At 36.2% G+C, this 23,211-nt stretch overlaps 1 protein-coding gene across 3 annotated transcripts; it reads right to left on the reverse strand.

Annotated features, from left to right (window-relative positions):
• Positions 1 to 1,243: 1,243 nt before the first annotated feature.
• LOC306881744 (FYVE and coiled-coil domain-containing protein 1-like) lies at positions 1,244 to 18,826 on the reverse strand. Of its 3 annotated transcripts, XM_079435988.1 has the most exons (18): positions 18,714 to 18,826; positions 18,149 to 18,249; positions 17,534 to 17,640; positions 16,484 to 16,609; positions 14,674 to 14,780; positions 13,532 to 13,675; positions 13,203 to 13,296; positions 9,413 to 11,503; positions 9,241 to 9,333; positions 8,643 to 8,761; positions 8,352 to 8,519; positions 8,048 to 8,191; positions 6,811 to 7,004; positions 6,492 to 6,618; positions 6,056 to 6,151; positions 3,389 to 3,599; positions 2,875 to 2,984; positions 1,244 to 2,783 (listed from the first exon to the last, which is right to left on the reverse strand). In XM_079435988.1, the coding sequence occupies exons 2-18, from the start codon at positions 18,210 to 18,212 to the stop codon at positions 2,705 to 2,707; spliced, it is 4,074 nt and encodes a 1,357-aa protein (XP_079292114.1). In that variant the 5' UTR covers positions 18,213 to 18,249; positions 18,714 to 18,826; the 3' UTR covers positions 1,244 to 2,704. The 3 variants fall into 3 exon arrangements, with proteins under 3 accessions (XP_079292114.1, XP_079292115.1, XP_079292116.1); XM_079435989.1 differs by lacking the exon at positions 14,674 to 14,780; XM_079435990.1 differs by lacking the exons at positions 1,244 to 2,783; positions 2,875 to 2,984; positions 3,389 to 3,599; positions 6,056 to 6,151 and having other exon boundaries at positions 6,591 to 6,664.
• Positions 18,827 to 23,211: the final 4,385 nt, after the last annotated feature.

Consider the following 23,211-nt stretch of genomic DNA (forward strand, 5'->3'; position numbering starts at 1 on the left):
GGTAATTTCTTAAATAATCACATCTGTTTCCCTGAATCCTGAATATGTAATTGCAGGCTGGTGTGTGTATATGTGTGTGAGCTACGACTTGATATTCAACTCACATTTTTCTACACCCCCCTCCCCCAGCTCTCTCTCTCTCCCTGTATGCGTGTAAATCTCTGATCATTGCAGGCCAGTCACAGGATGTGATCTGATTTACAATGGGTTCATTAACCTTGGGAAATGGTCTGGACTCTGCAGCACAAACACGCTGTGTTCAGATGGACTTCACGGTGAGCTCAACGGCACTCGCCCTCTGCAGCACAGCCGTAACCACGGGCAACCTGCATCTGAGCATGACTGGATGCAGCCCTGGCAAGGAATAATCAATATCCTTAGTGGACACATGCATAGAGACCGAGCTCATCACAGTGGAGAACATACACATATTCCAGGAGCAGATGGCAATGCCACGAGAGCGTGTTATTTTACTATGGTTAAGGGGGGCTGGTGGCCTGTGGTCTTCCGTGTTTTGTTCTGCGCCAAGTATAAGAGCATTGTTAATGTGAACTAAAATTGTTAAAACTGTTTTTGTTAATTAAAATAAATCTCAAAGAAAATAAAATGTAAGTACTGTATTAGATGAATTAACAAAAATTACAAATGTTGCATTACTGGCAACAGTAATCACTTTACTAAAACCATGTTTGACTTAAAATATTATTAAAATAAATTAAAACTTGAAAAAAAAGACAAATGTAAATTAAATAAATATATTACATTAAAAATAAATTAAAACAATGACAAAACCACAACAAAATTACTAAGGCTTTAACTCCAATAAATTTGAAAGCAGAAAATACAAAAATAAAAACTAATTTGAAATATTGTTTAAAAATATTGATATAAAAATAATATTTGTTCAAGTATTAAAATTACTAAAATTAAAAATATAAAATAAATAGAAATAGATCTAAAAAATTTAAAACATTCTAAAATTTAAGCTAATTTAAAGCATTAATAATGATATAATATTATATAAATATTACTAACATAATATATCAAGGTATACCCTCCATTGTATGTGTATTACTGTCAGTGTTTGTGTGTGTGTGTGTGTGTGTGTGTGTGTTTGGTCAACTGAAAGACAAAACTGGTTTCTGTTATCATTGAATGCCTCAGATACGGTAAGTTGAATTTAAACAATTAGATATCAATTGTAGGCCTGAGGGGGAAAAAATTAATAGATACACAGTACACTGGGTCAAAATTAGAGTCATGCCACCAAGTTGTTTTAATTCAGATCCACTTCAACCTAGTTGTAATATAACATTACTGTTATATCACAACCCTTTACAGTAACTGCACATAAAAAATACTGCTACAGTACTCTGATCAAGTGCTGTCTTCAGCCTCTGAAACACATTCAGAAAGTGCAACAGTGAAGAATCAATGCTTATTATTCAAATTAAGCCATTACAAAAAGTGCCATTTACAATGTCCACCTTCTTCAGGCTGGAGTTATCTGTTATTGCACCGCCAATCTTATTTATGCAAAAAACACAGTCACGGAGTTATTGCTTATAAATGTTTCCCTGGTGTCAGCCGAATGAAAAAGCATTTTGTGGTTGAAAATAAACAAGCCGGCCAGGAAATGGAGTTTCCTCTTATTACTGTGTACTCGTCCCTTCAGAATACAGATTATATGTCTGAAAAGAAGTCATAGCTGACTTATGAAGCTTTGAAAAAGATCTACCATGCCCGTATTATGAGAGATACACTATACAATCTCATAAGAAAATAGATTAGTTTCCTATATTTCGATTATTTATAATTATTTTCTATTTATGTCAATTTAAAATTCCTGACTTTTTCCCATCTGTTAGACTATATGGATATTAGATATATGGAATAAAAATGTTAAAGAAACAGATTGATGTCCCTGTATGTGAGTAACCTGATGAAGATTAAGCATTTCCTTCTTATCTATACGACTAATTTCATTAAAAAACACAGTATTAAAGCTCTTCTGTAGTGCATAATGTTATAAAAACCTTCATCTATCTACTGACCACAGCACATTTCAGGGGGCTTTCCTTCATTGAGTACTGTCTTTTTGGCTGTTCATTACCTTGATAAGTATGTCAGAGATATTGTACCATTCTGGCTATTAGAGTTTGGCAAGAGTGTATTAAAATCATTCATAAATGGTTATGAATAAAGAGCAGAATAAGAGGAATGTAGCTTTTGAAGTACATAGAGAGTGAATCCCACAATATGTCCAGGTCATATTTCACCCCAAAATCAAATTAACAAAAATAAGAAACTATTATTTTGCAAAAGGAAAATGAAGTTTGGGAGAAATCCACACATTTCTCCCTCAAATTCTCATTAATGTAATGCATCTGGATGTTTTGTTTCCTTTTTTTTTTTTTTCATTAGATGTAAAAATGTTATTTACTTGTAAATATGTTATTTGATTTTTGCATGAAATAGGATAAGGGATTTATGAAGAAAATAATGTCTTAAAATGTACTTTATTTCATTATAAAGTATAATTTCTCATTTCTGTCATTTGATTGTGGGATTTAGACATGTTTTGTGAGATTCACCATGTAAATCTTTGAAAGCAGCATTACAAGTAGGTCTTGATAAACAGCCATATTCCTGGACAAGCCATCGCAGGACCTGGTACAGACACAAGTGTGCGTGATTCTATTTCCTATGAAGAACAATCACTTCCATTGCAGACCTCTGGCTTCTCTATACTCAGTTTGTACTGGACTTTCTTCGAGAGGAACCTGCAAACAGGAAGACCAACAAAACATGAACAGAGTTTAAGAGATAACGACAGAAGATCTGCTGGAGGAATTAACTGATCTCAGTACGAACCTTGAGAAGGAGTTGTCGAAGATAAGAGTATATTCTCCAGAGTTTCTGACCTTCAGCTGACCCTGAATTGTTTCTTTATGAGAGTTACATCTTGTCAGAGGGATCAGAACCTGAAAGAAAAAAAAAAACTGATTTGAGGATCCATTCATCATTACACTAAGGCTGTCCGGACATCATCACCATCTTCTTATCAATGCTTTGACGTGTTATAGAGCAAAGGCTGCATTTATTTGATCAAAAATACAGTAAAATTGTGAAATATTATTACAATTTAAAGTAAGTGTTTTCTATTGTAATATATTTTTGTTCTCAAAGCTGAATTTACAGCATCGTTATCATCATTTTCAGTGTCACATGATCCTTCAGAAATCATTCTAATGATCTGCTGCTCAAGAAACACTTCTGATTATTATCAGTGTTAAAAACAGTTTCAGCATTCTTTTATAATATAGAAATTTGCAGATGCTGATAAATGTATGGCAAAGGCTGTAAGCGTGACAGTGCCGTATGTTACCATGGCCTGTTCTGGAGGCGTATCTAGGTTCTCTCTGTAGACCACGCTGAAGGCGATGCTCTTGGGTTCGGAGGAGAAGACCCAGCTGATCGTAAGACCCGGATGTGCAGCGGTTATGAGAATGACACTGTAACAGCTGGACCTGATGAAGAGCTCTCTGGACTTATCGCCAAACTGAACCACGTCCTCCACACTGAACGGCACAGACAGCCTGTGAAACCAAAGACAATGGTGAATAAATAAATGGGAATAAATACATATTGCCATTCTGGATTTATTTTATTTTATTGCTACAATAATAATATTTACATTTAGTCATTTAGCAGACGCTTCTATCCAAAGCGACTTACAAATGAGGACAATGGAAGCAATCAAAATCAACAAAAGAGCAATGATATGCAAGTGCTATAACAAGTCTCAGTTAGCTTAATGCAGTATACGTAGCAAGGTTTTTTTATAGAAAAAGAATGCAGCAAGCTAGTGTTAGAGGCCTTTTTTGCTTTTGTTAATTGTATAATAAATAAAAAGAAAACAAATAGATAAAATACAAAAAAATGAGAAAAGCTAGTGTTAGTTTTTTGTAGAATAGAATTAGAAAAAAAAGAGTACTAGAGTTAGAGGGTCAAATAAAGATGGAAGAGATGTGTTTTTAGCCGATTCTTGAAGATGACTAAGGATTCAGCTGATCAGAATGTGTTGGGCAGGTCATTCCACCAGGAGGGAACATTTAATGAAAAAGTCAGTGAAAGTGATTTTTGCCTCTTTGGGATGGCACAATAAAGCAACGTTCATTTGCAGAACGTAAGCTTCTAGAGGGTACATAAGTCTGAAGTAATGAATTTAGGTAAAGGGGTGCAGAGCCAGGGGTGGTTTTGTAGGCAAACATTAATGGTTTGAATTTTATGCGTTCTGTCTTGGCAAGCTTGACAGCGTTCTGTCTTGGCAAGGTTGAGTTGAAGGTGGTCCTTCATCCAGCAAGAAATGTCTGTTAGACAAGCTGAGATGTGAGCAGCTATCGTCGGATCATCAGGACGGAATGAGAGGTAGTGTTGAGTGCCATCAACATAGCAGTGATATGCAAAGCCATGTTTCTGAATGACAGAACCTAGTGATGCCATGTAGACAGAGAAGAGAAGTGGTCCAAGAACTGAGCCCTGAGGCACCCCAGTAGTTAGATGTTGTGACTTGGCCACCTCACCTCTCCAAGATACCTTGAAGGACCTATCTGATAAGTAAGACTCAAACCACTGGAGTGCGGTTCCTGAGATGCCCTTTGCCAATAGGGTTGACAGGAGGATCCGGTGGTTAACAGTGTCAAAAGAAGTGGACAGATCCAGCAAGATAAGTAATGAAGATTTGGAATCCGCTCTTGCTAGTCTTAGGGCTTCAACAACTGAGAGCAAGGCAGTCTCGGTTGAATGTCCACTTCTGAAACCAGACTGGTTACTGTCGAGGAGGTTGTTCTGTGTGAGAATGGTACAGACTTGGTTGAACACAGCTTGTTAAAGTGTTTTTGCAATGAAAGGAAGAAGAGAAACCGGTCTGTAGTTCTCTGAAAGAGATGGGTTAAGGGTGGGTTTCTTAAGTAGTGGGGTTATACGAGCCTGTCTAAATGCTGAGGGAAAAACACCAGTCTGAAGGGATTTACATTTACATTTACATTTACTCATTTAGCTGACGCTTTTATCCAAAGCGACTTACAATTGCTATATATGTCAGAGGTCGCACGCCTCTGGAGCAGCTAGCGGTTAAGTGTCTTGCTCAGGGACACATTGGTGTCTCACAGTGGATTCGAACCCGGGTCTCTCACACCAAAGGCATGCGTCTTATCCACTGCGCCATCACCACCCCGGGATGTATTAATGATGTGAGTGAGTGCAGGTACAACTGCAGGAGAAATGGCTTGAAGGAGATGAGATGGAATAGGATCGAGCGGACAAGTAGTAGGATGATTAGATAAATCAGAGATCGTAAGATTGTAATAAAATCTAATTATTATTATTATTATTAACAATAATTTTGCAAAAATCAAAAAGGCCATCAGAATCCATCATGAGAGTTGTGAGTAACTAACGGTCGTGGGAATTAATAAACAGTGCAATACCATGTGTATTTTAATTTATTTTGCAATAATAATAATAATAATAATATTCATGATTATAATACATAATAAACACATGATAATAAATAAAAAATAATAACAAATAATAATAATAAAAATACATTTGAGAAAGCATAAGCACATGAAGATCCATCAAGAGCATTGTGTCTCAATCACGTTCATGGAAATGATAAAATATTGCAATACCATATTCTTTTTTATTTTTTTTTGCCACTACAACAACATTAATATTAATAATAATAATTATTATTATTGACAATAGTTTTGCAAAAATCATAAGGGCACCAGGATCCTTCTTGATCACTGTTTGTCTTACATTAATAGGAATGACAAAATATTGCAATAACAGATTTATTTTATTTAATATTAATAATAATAATAGATTTTGTTCAATACTTGATTTTATTTAATAATAATAATAATTCACTCATTCACTGTCATGGGAACACTAGATTTATTTATTTATTTTGCACCAATAATAATAATAATAATTGTGCAAATATCATAAGGTAATCAGGACCCATCATGAGTGTTGTGTGACTCACGTCATCTCTCCAGATTTTAGCAGGCAGATCTCAGCGTCTTGAACGGAGCCAATCAGCTCGTCTGAATCTTCTGTGCTGGTGATGTCACTGCTGCTTCTGCAGACATATATGCACTTACATGTAATTTCCTGTCGTATCCTTATTTAACCCGAGACTAAAGACGAGTGCACATCATAGCAAGTGACACAAATGAAACTGAAACAAAGCCAGCAAGTTTAGATATTATGTTTACTTAGCAGTACATTAAGATACACTGGCAGGCACCATGTGTTCATGTTAGATTTGATGAATGAAAATAAATCCAATAATGAAACTGAGTTCAGCTCAGCAGGAGCAAATTTAATTGTACTTCTTACTTCAGCAAAAATTCAGCACGTTGTGTTTAGTGCAAACAATCTGGGCTAACATGACAGGTGTGTGTGTGTGTGTGTCTCACAGCTGTTGTGTCTCTGAGGGCTGCACAGCAGTGTAGTATAAGGAGTCGCTGCCATGGACACAGTTCACTTCCTCTTCTGTGATGATGGCATATGCTGTGTCATCAGGCCGAGGGGACTTCAGTGCCCCTGTGAGGACATCATTCACATTACACAAAGAATTATAACCCATTATCTAAAGAAAGATCAGATCATATTCAACCAGTATGCATTTTCATTTTACATTTAAGGCATTTACAATCGATTCACAGTCAATATTAAATCACATAAAACCCTTAATGGTTGCAAAGTATGTTTGTTATGCCTTCTGTAACGCCTTACCTGGGACACCAGGTGTGCTCGTTCGTGTGGGGCTTGATATTGGGCTGTGGGCTGAACGTAAAGGACTGCCCAGGTCCCCTTGTCCAGAACTGCGCTGATTAAAGCAGTCCTTACAACAGCGCATATTGCTGCCGCCCTGGTGGACACTTGTATCATGAACAAGGCAGTAATAACAAAATGGGCGACCACAGAACCTGTTCAAAGCATAGAAAATACAAATATACATGACTGTTTAAATGTCTATTGGGAGTAAAGGCATCTAGAATTTTACAAAAAATTAAAATTTCAAATGAATGCTATTTTTTTTTAACTGCTTGTTCATAAAAAATCCTGAAAAAGAAAATGTATCAGTTTCCACGAAAATATTAAGTTTATTTATGAAGGATCACGTGACACTAAAGACTGAAAATTCAGCTTTGCATTACACAATGTTTTTAAAATAGAAAATGATTGTTAAATTGTAATAATATTTCTCAATATTATAGTATTATCTGTATTTTTGACCAAATAAATGTAGCCTTAGTGAGCATAAGAGATATCTTTCAAAATCATTAAAAAATCTATAGGGTAGTGTTGTGTAGCTATATTTATTTTTGAATGATATAGGCTAATAATATTATGCTTTTATGTCTACATACAACAACAATTAAAAACAGCAAATAGACCACAAAATTTGTAATAACTTTTAAAATAGTATATTACCACTATTTGCCAATATTATGTTACAACAATGTGTTTTGTAGTTAAATACAAGCAGCTCAAATCAGACGGATGATTTACCAATCAGAGCAAGTTAGGGGTGGGATAAGTATATTGAATGTTTACAATAGTAACTAACAACTGTCACTACAAAAATCAGATGAAACCCTTATGAAGGCCTTGTCCATTTACCTTAAATCATAAATTTAACATTATATTTATTAAAAAAACACCATATCAAACACAGCCTGGACAAAATGACCCGTCACTGGCAATTTCAAGGGTAAAAAAGTTCTAAATAGCTTCCCTGTAGCTCAAATAGTACAGTGTGGCGCTAGCAACGCCAAGGTCATGGGTTCGATTCCCAGGGAAAGCAAGAGCTGATAAAATGTAAAAACTGTAACTTGAATGCAATGTAAGTCGCTTTGGATAAAAGCGTCTGCTAAATGCATAAATGTAAATACTCCATTGCCTACCGAACGCAGGAAGTACATCATTTACCAAAAATGCAATTTCCCCTTAAAGTTTTACCCCTGACCTGCAGCTATGCTTGTGTAGCATCCAAGTGAAGTGGTTGCGGCAGCTCAGACAGTATGTGACGTCTCTGTCTGTCTGTTCCTCAGCTCTCAGTTTCTGTTCAAACTCCAGTGCATCAGACTTCTGCCATAAAGCATCTTTGTCCCTACAGGGGGTGCCAGAGTTCTATGAAGAACTGGTTGCAACAATTTAACAGATACAGGAATTTTCAAATGCATTTCTTTGGGTTGTAGGGAACATATACTGTATTCTGATGTGTTAGAAAAGTGGAAAACCATGGTAGGTAACTACTGTATATAAGTCACCTTATGAGCTCAATGAGCCTCTCCTCCAGATTATTTTTGGTACGATAAAGGTCATCTATCTCAGAAGACATCTTCAGTTCAATATCTTGTTTCTCCATCGCACTTCTGCTTAAGTTTACACCCAGTTCATTACAGGACTGCTGAGTAAAAGCCAGTTCCTCCTCAGCTCTGACAAAAAATAAGAATCAGGCCAACAGATATTCAAAACACCTAGTAGAAAGTGACTACTGCATTTTAGTACTGCATTTTTAATGTATGGACCAGCTCTAAAGCAGTAGAGAAATCTCTTACCTTGTTATGTCCACTCTAAGGCTTTTTATCTGTTCCTCTTTCTGATTGATTACAGTTTCAGAATCATCAATGAGGGCATTTTTCTTTTCGATCATCTGACTGTAATCACTGTTGACAGACTTTTAAACAAAAACACAAGGATGCAAAAATGTGTTGATTTTCCTGCATTTAAAAGTGCATTTAAAAGACTACTGATCTAAATAATTAGGGTTGGCGATCTTTAACCACCTCGACATTTACTTTAGAGTCTAACATGCTTAATACTTAAAACAAAAATGTCAATATCATTATGATTTGAGATGCTAAAAAAGCAGAGCAACATGTCCAAATGTCTCAAAGACATCCATCTAAAGCATATTTGCATACAAAAACTATTAAAAAGCAGCACAGTGGAACGATAAAGCATGTTCCACATGACCAGCCCCAAAACTAGGTTGTTTAACAGTTTTAACAGAATTGTAGCAAACTATTCAATGCATCAATATAGGGTAGATTTGATTCATTCACAGGTTGGTGTTTATCATTCATCTTAGGTAATGAAAAGGCAAGTAATGTGAATTGGCCTCAACAGCCATCTATGGTAATAAGATCAAGATACCTCAAGCTCCAAAACTTTGGACTCGAGGCTTGAGACTTTCTCTACTTCATTCTCCAGCCTCTTCCTTAATGCATTCAGTTCCTCATTCAGACCCTTCAGAAAGACATCCATAAACAGTCTGAACAAAACAGAACAAAACCAACCAACCTATGAGAGTTTTTACTTCAATTACCTGCACTTGATTTTGATGGTGCACAGCTTCATCGCTCAACTGGGACCTCAGTGTGTCCACTTCCCTTTGTCGGATCTCTTGGACACTTTCGGCTTCTTCTTCCACTTGTTCAAGTCTCTCCTGCAACTTCTGCATGGCTTCTGGGAGTCCTCCAGTCTGCTTTAGCTGCTCTTGGAGTCTTGCATGATCTTTTCTCAAGGCCTCCATTGAATGCGCCTCCATCTGTAGCTCCTGCAGTTTGGTAGAAAGCTCTTCCCATCGCAACTGAGCCTCCTCGTTCTGTCCTGTCAGCATGCAAACGTGAACCCCAAGCTCTGCTGTCTCAGTGTTGGCCCTGTGTAAGGCCTCAAAAGCCTCTCCGTTCTCAAGTGCAAGCGTGCTGTTCTGCGTCTTCAACATGTAAAGCTCTTCCCTCACAGCAGACAGGTTCGTTTGGATTTCTGCCCGCACATGGGTCTCCATATCCCTCTCCTTTACCAGAGCGTCCTCTCTTTCTCTGCAACATAGCAGTTCCTCCACATGCCTACGGTTTAGCTCCTCCACCTGGGACTTTAGTTGCTCTGCCTGAGCCCGGAGATCTTCTCTGGAAGCTTCCGTCACTTCCTGCAGAGCCTGTATCTTTATTTTCTCCTCTGAGCTCACCAATAGCTGCGACCGGAGCTCTATGACCTCTTCCTGGAGTCTAGAAACCTCCTTCATGTTGAGTTCAAGTTGGGCCTCAGTCAGAGCCAACCTAGAAGTGGATTCTCCATTATCAGTTCTTGAGGATTCATTAGCCTCCCGAAAGTGACTAGAAGTCACCTTCTTGTTCTCGCGGGGGACTGCAGGTCTCTCATTTAGTTCTTCCAGGCTTAATATACTATTCTCTCCAAGTTGTTCGATTTTGGCTTCCTTGTTGTTCGCCTGGCTGTTCTGTATGCACTCCTCAAGATTTTGGTTCTCCACTGTCAGTCCAGCTGACTCTAATCTGGTTATCAGTTGCTTCTCAGAAGCCTGTGTGGTAATCAGTTCTCTCTCTACAGCGTTCTTGGCTTGCACCAGCTCCTTGCTGCTCTCTTCATTTCTCTTCACCGTTTGGATCAGCTTGGCATTGATCTCCATTAAACTTGTGCACTGGTTCTTGTACTCTTCCAGTTTCTTGGCTTGCGTTTGGAAACTCTGACTCTCTGAGGTCAACCGCTGGTTGAGATTCTCCAGTTGCTGAATCTTTTGGGCAACGGAGGACAACTCAGTCACCTTTGCATTTAGTTGTTCTTCAAGCACGCTTTTATGTTGTAGCTCCTCTTCTATCCTTTTCTTGTGCTCCTCCAGTTGACCGTCCTTGGTCTCCAGTGCTCTCTGCATGTCCTGCAGCTGAGTCCGTAGGTTCCCTGTTTCCCGCTCCTTCAGAGAAAGTGTTCCTTGAAGACGGTTGATGGTCATCTGCAGCTCATCAGCCAGCTGCATTGCGGTTGTTAGTTCTTTGTCGTCAGACACTCTACAAGTGTCCAGTTTGTTTTCCATTTCCTTTACTTTCTCTTCCTGAAGCTTCAGCTCCTGGGCAAGTCGCTCAGCTAGTCTCGCCCGATCTTCGCTTTCTCGTTTACACTCAATCCTCTCTTCCTCAGCCTCCTTTAGCTTGGTCAGGAGCTCTTGGATCTTCCAGGCCGAGTCGCAGTAGTTGACAGCCTGCTGTCCTTTTTCGCTCAGAGCTCCGTCGAGTTTTGTTAGCAACTCCATGTTTCTGTTCTCCGCAATGCTCAGTTTGGTTTCTAGGTTGCGTCCTGATGTCCGTAGAGCCTCCAGACCCTCTGTGGTGGTATGGAGGCGATCTGTGCACTCTTTAACAGCTTTCACCACCTCCTGATCTTTCTCTTGATTAGGACCTTGAGCCAAGAGTTGCCCCTGTAGGTCTTTGACCACGGCCTTTAGATCAGCTGCTTCACTGGTGAGTTGCCTGATCTTCTCTTGGAGCTCTTGTTGTCTCAACTCTGACTGGTCGAGCTCAATGCGCAGGTCCTCAGAAGCACTACAGGACAACTCACCTAATTCCCCCAGATCACCTAGAAGACTAGAGCCAAAATCTTGGCCTGGAAGAAACTCTTGAGCTTGCTGCATGAGGGAAAAGAGATTGAAATTCATTGACAGCAACTATGTGACTGCATTGCATTAGGTAAACAAATCTAAAAAAAAAAAGAAAGAAAGAAAACAAAATGCATTCACTCACATTGGTCTATTTGTCAATACTGACTAGGGCTGGGCGATAAGAGCAAAAATGTATATCTTGGTATTTTTTTGCTGATTTGCGGTATACGGTATATATCTCGGTATTTTGCATGTGCATTAAACAAATAAAGTGAATGTAAGCAGCATGTAGGCATATATTATGTGCAAAAAAGAGTTAAAATCACATTACATTCTAACATTGTAACATTGCAATCTAAAAACAAAAATAATGCTCTTAAAGCAGAAGTTAAATTTACTAAACTAAAAATTAATATAATAAAAAAGCACAGACTAATTGAGTTAAAAAAGGCTATTTTAATTACCCCATTACACTTTACAGTTAGTGCTATCATACAAATACACTTACTTGTAGGTTTAAAATTCTACATATGTCACATTTATTGTCCAACTACAAATATTTCAGCAAAATGTATATTTCAGTCAGAGTTATTGCACTTATTTCATTGCGCTCTGTCTGTTTGGTGCGTGGGGCACTCGTTCCAAATGAAGTCTGTGAAGTTTAGCCGAGAATCGCAAAGCAAAAGCTCATGCACTTCTGACAGCAAAATGGAAATATTTCCATTGCTTTCTAACACTTATAGATGGAAAATATACCTGTGAAATGTAAGTTATGCATTAAGGAAAACAGCACATCTCAAACACATTGAACAGCGCGAGTAGCATCTCTGTCAGCCTCAAACGCAGCCTTTCTGCATCTGACGGAGCAAGTGCGGGCCGCTTTAAACTGAAACTATAAACTATAGGCTACTATCTTACAAGTTTTTTAAAGCCCTTCATATAAAGCTTGTCACATGTTTAGAACAAATTGTATTATGCACTTCGCAGCAGTTCAGTCTGTGTCCTCCCTAGATATTTTTTCAGATGTGCTCGTATCAAACTACTGTATATCGATATTAACGGCATTGCTTTATACCGTATCGCTTATAAAAAATATATCCATATATCGTACAAACTCGATATACCGCCCAGTCCTAATACTGACATATCAAAATACTGGTATTGTGGTATTAAATTGCAAATTAGATTGGTGGTACAAACAAAGGAAAATAGGCAAAAAGTATAAAACAAAACCATTAAAACAATATAAAAATTAAAACGTAAAAATGTAAATTATATATATATATATATATATATATATATATATATATATATATATATATATATATATATATATATATATATATATATATATATATATATATATATATATATATATATATATATATATATATATATATATATATATATATACACACACACACACATATAAAACCTATACAAAATATTAATAGATACTATCATAGTATATAAATAATAATGAAATAACACTGCTCTATAGTGGAGAGTTAGGTACTTTTTTGGGGTAACGCAATAATGGAACATTACTTTTTAAAGCTAGAAAAAGAAACACGGAACGAATAAATTAACTGATACATCTGCCAATCTGAATTTATGAATATTACATATCAGGTACAGAAGAACCAGAGATAATAAGGATATAAACAGAAGAGATCATTTTAATGATGTTTCTAAAGTCTAAGGTGTTTCTAATGTGTTACCAAACCTGTGAATAACTGCTAACCAGACTGTTGACACTGGAGCAGCGACTGGGTGGTTTCCACACATGGGCGGGTGAGACAGCTGATCCCAGAGTCTTTCTGTATGTGTGATGTGCACATAAAAACCATGTCATTTGTTTTGCTAACATTAGTTCATTCACAATGCCCAATACGCTTTTTAAAATGTTTAAGATTAAAAAACAACAACTTATATATGCTGTAATGTTGCTATTAAATCTGCAAAATACAACTGTTTAAACGTCTTACAGTCTCAATGTGTTGCAATAGGGACTTTACTATTGTAACACGCGTGGGATGAATTCTCATGAATTACCTTGCAAAAGTTGGCCAGTCAGAGTCAAGGTCGTGACCTCGGGATGCTACATCAAACTGGACCTCATTGAGTTCATACAGGTGGTTGATGATATCAGTGTTCAGATGGGACTTCAGGAAGGGACTGCGTTCATAATACCACTCACTGTGAATAACAAACAAAAATCATTGACCACTTGTAAACAAGAATGCTTGTTTCTGAGAGATGTTATACCCTGTGCATTTCTAAATTTAAATTTAGCTTTGCTTTTGTAATATAACAAAAAACACTGGAATTTGGATAACTGTGTTGTAAGTGTTATAATACAAATCGCTGGCATTACATGCATGCTACTTTGAGACAACAAGTTTCTTGTTGCAGAGAAGTGAAAGCGGAGAGAGGAAGAGAAAGTAATGTGTGGATCACACTGAATCAACACTTTCAGGTCTGTTAAAAAAAGAGTAGCTTTGTATTAATGCATTAACATTCTCTATTAAAATGACTATGTTGTGTCATGTGCAAAAACAAAATAGATACCAATTACTGTTAAAAATGTATTATTTGCAATTAATTGTAGACTAATTTGCTGAAATCTAAACCTTCTAAAGTTGGCTAGCAGAGCATGCAACTCTTTTCATGCATACACCTTGTTCTCGTGTGACATTTGGACCACATTTTAAAGACAAATGTGGTTGCACTTTCCATCAAAATGGTTGTTTACATGTCTGATTGTAAGTCTGAGGCATTCGTGCATCACATCAGTGTTATTTTAGTAGTAGTAGTTTTTCATAGTTTTTAATCATATTTTGAATTAGTTTTTAGATTTATTGTTTTAATTTAAATTTTAGGTAACAGTTTAATAACTTTTTTTATTATATTTGTATTTTTTGCTTTTTAAATATTTATTCTTTATATGTTTGTTTCAGTTTTAATTTGAGTTATTGTGGTACATCAAGTTCAACTAAATTAAAATGAGAAATAGTGCCTTTGCAACTACTGCTAGTATACATTTTTAGTATTTAAGTTCATGTCGAATCATACACATTTTACTAGAAACTGAAAATACAAATGATTTTTCTACTTTAGAAAAGCTACGCATTTGGAGCAATGCATCAAACATCCTGTGCAAGTTCGCAGTAAGATGTTTTTTAAAAATATATTACCATGTGGTTTTGTAGTTCATAAGACATTGCTGAAGAGTGTCTGCCAGCCTTTGGTGCACCAAACAGTAGCGAATGAAAGCCCGTCCTTTCCCTAATGATGTCTTCAGCTAAATCACACAAAGTAAACAAAAAGGCCTTGCATTTAATAAGGATTATATGCATGTTTTGAAATGAGACCCGAGCATGAAATACTGTATGTTCTGGTTAACTTTGTATAAATTACACAAGTTTCTGTTTGACCACAACACTACAGCTTCTCATTTTGTTGATCACATCTGAAAAACACATAAGATTCTTATGATATTGGAATGAGATAACATGTTGCATAACGATGACATTCCGTGTATGAACATCACAAAACAGCTAGAAATGACTGACAATCATTTTTGAGCTTTCAAAGGAAACAGTATAATTTAGTTCAAAGGTCAGTGTGCAGATTATCTGCTTAAACATAAACATCACTACATAATAGTTCATGTTAAAATTCATTATTTTGCATTTTTATTCCTTTTTTGCATAAAACCATCAAACCGATGGCAGTCTGTTCAAATAATGAATCAAGAAAAGATTTTGATTCTGTTCTGTTGATTTGGCACACTGATTATGAAGGTGAAGCTGAGTGCACTGCATCATGGGATACAGTATTCAATGCAGTGCGATCTGGTTTTATGCTGTACATTTTGGCAAATACTATAATATGATATTTCTGTATTCCATGTATACAGTAAATCTGAATACTGTACCTAGTGTAGTACACAGTGCATGCTGTAAAATACTGTACAAGAAGGTATGCCAATCTAAACACAAACAATGTCTGTCAGTGGGACAGCAGATGGAGGATTACAGTGGGTGACCAAAGAGCATAAGGACACCAGATGGAACGTTACACTACAGCTGACGCTGGATTTCTGGATTTGTTCTGGATTCGAGACTCACAAAATGCTGCGTTTCAGCAACAAATGAATTCTGAAGACGTTTTGTGTGCATTAGTAAAAGTTGTACTTGAAATGAGAAAAAAAGGTTGCCCTAATAATAATTAAATTATAATCTGAGTAATACAAGTTAATGTTTTAAACTGATTATATCGGGAACAGTACACAAAGAGAATGAACACCTTTGATCATCTATAATCTGCATGTTGTGGGTGATTGCTTGGTGGCTTTTAGGGTGTTTCTTTCTGGTTAAGATCCAAGTCAAAACAGCTCTCCTCTATAATATTCTCTCAGGTCCTTCCTTCAATGTGAAAAGTCAAGTATAGTCAATTAAAAAAGTAATAGCACACATCTATCTTCAACAAGCTACAGAATTTAAAGTACTATGTCAGTAGCACAAATGATGCAGGATAAGATGCAAGGCAAAATTTGATACTTAAAGTTTAATACTAAAGCTTAATAGTTTATTTAATACTTCATAAAATTAAACTCAAAAAAGTTTCATATTTTAGCTTAGTGGTTCGTCTCCCACAGTATGAGAAATGGTAGTTATTCACGTTTTAGCAAACAGCACTAAACATCACCTGCCTTGTTAAAGGAATAACATGTCTGTCTGTATAATGTACAATTATCTTCGTCAGAGTCTCTACTGCTAGTTGAATACCTATAACACATAACCAACCTGAGGCTGAGTGTCACTGCTTCCTGCTTCAAACCCACCAGAGAGGTGCAGATAAAAAACGGATGTAAAAAAAATAAAAAATACGTCAGAAAACCAGCAACATGAAAGTGCAAAAGAGAAATGAGAAGGAGCCTAACACGCACTGGCTGAGGAGATGAGTTTTATAGCAGAGTTTTGGGCGCATGCAGTGGATTACCTCGGGGATTGATTTGACAAAGCGAATGCCGTCATTAGCTCCTTTAATCTTGGCCAAGCAGTCACAGAAATAGTCCCAGTAGTCTTTCCTGCTGCCCAGAAATGTGGTCCTCTCTTTCTGGTCAAACTGGACATAAGGGTCAACAGGTTAATCTCAAAGCAGTCGCTCTAAGCATGATGTCTGGTTAAATATGAATGCAGAGATCCAGGTCACCATCATATTAATGTTAAACAACAAGAAACTAGTTAATTAGTTACATGTTGGTAACACTGGTCATTTTCACAGGATATTCTACTTGTAAAATTACAACTAGTTCTATTAGAAACTTTTTTTTTTTTACTTTTTTTTATGATTGTGAGCAGAAATCAGAAGAATTTATATATATTGCAGTTGTACTATAACTATTTTGGGTAAAACTGAAAAAACAGATATAAATATTACATGAAAAACTTTAAATTAAAAAAAGAAAAATGCTGCCTTGGCAACTAACTGAACTAAATCAAGTAGTAAAATCACTAAAACTCAAACTGAAATAAAAATGAGTTAAAGCTACTGTATATAATAATAATGACAAAAGTACTTATCAAAAATATTTTGTTCATTCAAAATATTGATAAATACTATAACAGTATTTAAATAATACTAAAAACTCAATTAAGTCAAAATAAATGTCAAATTAAGATTAAATTAATATGTATTTAACCAATTAGTTTAAAAAAATAATAATAATGAAATTAATTAGGTCCACTGGCCCATAATAAATGCATTAAATGAGCAATTTTATGTTTTGTTTTTTTCCTCCCCCAAATAATTGGACCCTTTTTAAATTAATCAAATGTGCACTATATACTGTACTCTTATTGATAGATAATATTTAAATCAAATCAGTGAAGACACAAAAGGCAAGGATGTATAGAACTTTGTGAATGACAACTGTTACAATTCTGTGGACATTTCTTTGCTGGCCGGTATAACTTCAAGAAAGAGTTCCTGATGAACAAAGAAAACTCAAGCATTAAATGTAAAACGGCCTTAAAGACTGTGCCGTACCTGCAGTAGGTACTCCAGTTTATAGCAGAACTTGTGAAGGCTAGAGCTGTCATCGGTGATGGGTTCGCCAGTATCACAATGTTCTTTGCTCAACTCAGAAACTGCATCTGCACAAACATATTTGAATCTGAGCTCCAGCAGGGTGTTTAAAAGGTAAGTAGTGCAATATAGATTCAAACATATTATTTGTACAGTCTCCTAAAAAAGGACTTGATATTTGACATTTTAGAGTTGGGTACAACCAGTTTCCAAATTTCAAAACATTTTAGGATCTCCGTGACTTATGAAGATCTGGAAATCATAAGTTTATGTTTATATTTCTAGGTTTTCTAGATCTTCAGTAATTAACTGTATGTCACAAATATTAATACTGAATATTCAACACCAGAGGATCAAATTTCAAAGATCACAACTATAACTACACACGGAGATACATGCTTGCTGAAAACCTAGATATGACTACATTTCATGTGCTGTGATAACAGAGCATTCAGAATATATGGGGAGATTTTGCAGTGTCTCTGGTATAAGCTAAAACAAGTTATTGTCCAATCACAGTGTCAGGAGACTGATGAGTGCACATGCAAATACATCACACTGAGTGTGTGATTTTACCATGCAAATCTCTGATTATCCTCTGCAGCTGATTTTCTCCCACTGTACTCATGGTAGGCTGCATGTGTTAGTGTGGATGATTCATAAAGTCAACATTATGCCTGCAAAAGCAAAGGGAAAAAACAAGGTTGCACTAAAAGAATAAAGTCAACAATAAAACAGCAAACCGTAAAACATTAAACAGTTTATGATGGTATAGGAAGCAATGTTATAAAAAAAAAACATCCCATACTTTTACCAATTTAATTCTAAACGTATTTGTATCATAAAATAAAACTAATAATATACTGGAGTAATATTGTGTTGTGGCCAGTTTTATGTGTCTGCAGGTAGGGAAATGCACAGCCCAAATTACAAAAATATTAGGATCACCATGATTACAGACTAAATTATAAATCATATTTGTAATAGGCCTACTTAAATATTATAATGAGACTGCTGAACTTTACAACTTTAGCGTTTTATCACATTTCTGCCACAACCGTCAACCTATCGTCAGTATAAACAAATGTATATTTGATGAACATATGTATATAATGACAAATATATGTAAATAAAGGCATACTTGATACAGAAAGATGATCTTCCTCATCGATTATTTACAGTAGATTCAACCTTCCGTGCTGCCATTACAGGGGCGGTACAAGATTGACTGACAGCAAGCTAATCCAATCAGAGGCGAAAACGGAATAGCAGACTCAGTTTGGTTGAGCGATAAAAAACGCAGTAAATAAACAAGTAGTGTCATGTGATGATAAGTAATGAGTGGAGTCACATGGCTCAATGTTTCGCAATTGAGATTTATACATCGTCTGAAAACTGAATAATGGATGTATGGTTTGTTAGGATAGGACAATCTGAGATACAACTATTTGAAAATCTGGAATATGAGGGTGCAAAAAATTAATAAATTAATAATTTAAGAAAATCGCCTTTAAAGTTGTCCAAATGAAGTTCTTAGCAATGTATATTACTAATCAAAAATTAGGTTTTGATATATTTACGGAAATTGACAAAATATCTTCATGTAACATGATCTTTACTTAATATCCTAATGATTTTTGGCATAAAATAAAAATCTATAATTTTGACCCATACAGTGTATTTTTGGCTATTGCTATAAATATACCTGAGCGACTTATGGTTTTGTGCTCCAGACAGGGCCGGAGTTTCATACCTGACAATAATGTAATTAAAATCTGCAATAGTTCATTGTTTTCAAGCCTTGTAATTCAATGAGTTTTTCTACTTTTTAAAAAAAAAAAAAATTGGCCTTGTTTTATACGTTTTCAGCGCCGCCTTTGCTCTTTGATCTTTTTTTTTTAGCTATTATTTTTTGTTTGCATATCTCCAACAAAATTTAGTTAACAAAATACATTTGTACTGTACCATGTAGGCTATATTTTGCTTAACCTATTTATGTGCAATTATTCTAAAAATAATTTTAATGTCATACAAAAAACAAATGTCATCATCGGCCTGAGTAAATTGAACCATTATAGAATTGTGACTGCACAAGTAATATATAGTAGGCTAATTTAGGTGAAAATACAAATGACAAGAAATTTGAAAGCATATGCCTAACAACTGAACGTCTATGAAACGTCAGTCAGTAATATTTACAACGATATATTCTTCAATGAAATAAAACTTAGAGAATGTGGGCTGCTTCTGGTGCTTGAATTTCTACTTCGATATAATGAGGTCCAAGTTTAAGAACACGCCAGAATTTTTATTTTTATTTTTTTATGTATTGTTTAACCCTCTATTATTAACAGCATTGAAGGGATAGTTTAAATTCTGTCATCATTTACTCAGCCTCAAGTAGTTCCAAACCTGTATGCCTGTACCTGTAGCTGAATGTCTTTGTTTTGCCGAACACAAAGGAAGATATTTTGAAGAAAGTTTGTAACCGGGCTGTTTTGGGGCACCATTGACTTCCATAGTAGGAAAAAAAAAGCAATTGAACTGCTCAGTTTCCCACATTTTTCAGAATATCTTCCTTTGTGTTCAGCAGAACAAAGACATTCATACAGGTTTACTTGAGGGCGAGTAAATGATGACAGAATTAAAATTTTTGGGTGAACTATCCCTTTAAATTATTATTATTTTTTTTTTACTTTATTCAGTTTTAATATGACATTTGCTTTTCCAGAGCAAAGGTCCAAAAGGAAAGCAATAGTACGGTATACTAGGTATATAGATTCCTCTAATGTTCAAAATAAAGGGGTTCCAAACAGATCACAGTGATAACATCAGCAGGGTGTGAAGAAAAAAATAAATTAAAAATAAATAGATAAATAAATAAAAAAAAAGAAAAAGAAAAAAGAATATATGTATATAATAAAATAAATAATATATAAAAAAGTAAATTAATTAATTAAATACAAAAATACTTCGATCACCACATAATATTTAGGTAAATCAATTTAAGAGTTACAGAGGTATAATGCAGCATAAAAAACAACGTAAATAAGTTTTCATTCCTAAGTAATCTAACACAGGCTTCCATATTTTCCAAAATATATCTAGCTTATAATTAAATTCAAATTCAAATTCAAATCAAATTCAAATTTTATTTGTCACATACATATACATACGTAGTACGACATGTAGTGAAATGTATTGTACGACTGTCCAACAAATTGTCCAACAAAATTAGAAAAACCTCAAGTTTACAAAAATACAAATAGAAAAAGTACAGTAAACATATATACAGAATAAACTAGCAATAAAATAAAATAACAAATAGATATGAGAATAAAAAATAGAATATGATTCTATATAGATTCTATAAAAAGTAAAGTGTATGTCAGTGATAAAGTGTCCGTGTGCTGTGCAGTGCAGTAAAGTGTATAAGTGAGTAAAAGGATACTAAAGACAAAGACAAATGGTATGTAAGTCCCACTCATTTATCCTTTCGTAACCTTCTACAAATTAGTGCAGATTGTACTTGAAAAATGTGCAAAGTGGAAGTGTGGGGTGATGTGATTAGAGTGGAGAGTGGTTTAGACTCCGAATGGCCTGCGGGAAGAAGCTCCTCCTCATTCTCTCTGTGTTCGCCTTCATGGAGCGGAAGCGTCTCCCTGAACGCAGCAGAGAAAAGAGTCCATTTTTGGGATGGCTGAGGTCCTTCACTATCTTCCTGGCCCTGGTCAGGCACCGCTTGCTGTAGATGTCCTGCAGGTTAGGGAGCTCGGTGTGAATGGTACGTTCCGCTGAACGCACCACCCTCTGGAGGGCTCGTCTGTCCTGCATAGTGCAGTTCCCGAACCAGGAAGTGATGCTGCCCGTCAGGACGCTCTCGATGGTGCAGGTGTAAAAAGTCTTAAGCACCCGAGAGGGAAGTCTAAAGTCCTTTAAGCGTCTCAGATGGTACAGACGCTGCCTGGCCTTCTTCACCAGGGTGCTGGTATGACAGGACCAAGTCAAGTCCTGCGTGATGTGAACACCCAGGTATCTGAAGCTGTCCACTCTCTCCACTGGAGTCCCGCTGATCGTGATCGGCTGGTACGACCGCTCCTGCTTCGTACTGAAGTCCACTATCAGCTCCTTAGTTTTGCTGATGTTCAGGTGTAGACTATTCACCTGGCACCAACTCTCCAGGTTCTTAATCTCCTGTATGTAGGCCGTCTCGTCGTTGTCTGAGATCAGGCCCAACACAACAGTGTCATCAGCAAACTTAATGATGGTGGTGGAGTTGGAAGTGGCCACACAGTCATAAGTGTACAGTGAGTACAGCAGGGGGCTCAGAACACAACCTTGAGGGGCTCCGGTGCTTAGGGTGATGGAGGATGAGGTGTGTTTACCCATCCGTACGGCTTGCTGTCTGTCCTTCAGGAAGCTGGAGATCCATTGGCACAAGGATGTGCTGAGACCAAGGACCTCCAACTTGGAGGTGAGTGTGGAGGGAATTATGGTGTTAAACGCTGAACTGTAGTCCACAAACAGCATTTTTACATAATTCCCTTTTCTGCAGGGAATTATGTAAAATTTACCGATAAATTACCGATAAATCGTAATTTCTCAATATGAATAATGCCCGCTAGCTCACTCAGCAACACATCGAATGTTGGGACACCTCTGAAGAATCAATCTTTTTGCAAGAACCATAAATAAAGAAATACCCTGTCTTTCATATGAACTAAAAAAAGGTACAGAAATCACCCCAAAAATGGCAATCATTGGATCTGGAACAATATCTTTTTTATACACTTTTGAAAGCAGGTCACAAATATTTGTCCAGTACTTATGAAGGTTACCACATGTCCAAAATGAATGTAGAAGTGTACCCTCCGCAACCTTGCATTTATTGCATATCGGTGATACTTAAGGGAAAGTTTTGTGCAATTTAGTTTTACACATATATACTCTATGTAGAGATTTGAATTGAATTAAGTTGTGTCTAGTATTAATTGAACAATCATGTATATTCTGTAGGCATTCCTCCCATTGTGCATCCTCAATAGTGAAACCTAAATCCTCCTCCCATGCTTTCCTAATTGTAGTCGTGTCACTTTCCACCAGATCTGTTAATACGTTATAGAAATATGACACTGCTTTTGAGTTTCCAGCTTAAAATCTGTTTATTTCCTCTAATTTTTCATGCGTTTTTAGTTGTTCAAAATTAGGAAAATATTTTCTGACGTAGTCTCTAATTTGCAGATATCTGAAAAAGTGAGAATTTGGTAACTCAAACTCTGATTGGAGCTCTTTAAAAGACAGGAAATGCCCATTCATATAAAGTGAGCCAACACAGCTTATTCCCTTCTGTTTCCAAAGACTTGTCGTTAAGAGCTGGAATGAAGGAGTGATTCATACATATGAGGCTATAAAGATATACATTAGGAGCTTTAATATATATTTTAATTTGTTTCCAAACTTTTAAAGACTGGCCTATAATAAAGTGATTATTATAGATAAGCTTACTAACCTTACCAGGACTGTAACATAGCGCCTGCAGTGAAGAGTTAGAGCAAAGGGCTTGTTCAATTCTAAGCCATTCCGGTTGTTCACAGGTTCCTTCTAATGGGTCATCATTCCACCAAGAGAATACATTCAAG

This window comes from Barbus barbus, assembly GCF_936440315.1.
Source record: "Barbus barbus genome assembly, chromosome: 15".
NCBI lineage: Eukaryota > Metazoa > Chordata > Actinopteri > Cypriniformes > Cyprinidae > Barbus > Barbus barbus.

Excerpts from the sequence above, each read along its gene's own strand:
- LOC306881744 (XM_079435988.1), bottom strand. The coding sequence starts at position 18,212 with ATGCAGCCTACCATGAGTACAGTGGGAGAAAATCAGCTGCAGAGGATA. Across the intron at positions 8,192-8,351 it reads AGGCTCATTGAGCTCATAAG|GGACAAAGATGCTTTATGGC; the intron begins GTGACTTATATA and ends CACCCCCTGTAG. Across the intron at positions 2,784-2,874 it reads TTCGACAACTCCTTCTCAAG|GTTCCTCTCGAAGAAAGTCC; the intron begins GTTCGTACTGAG and ends TCCTGTTTGCAG.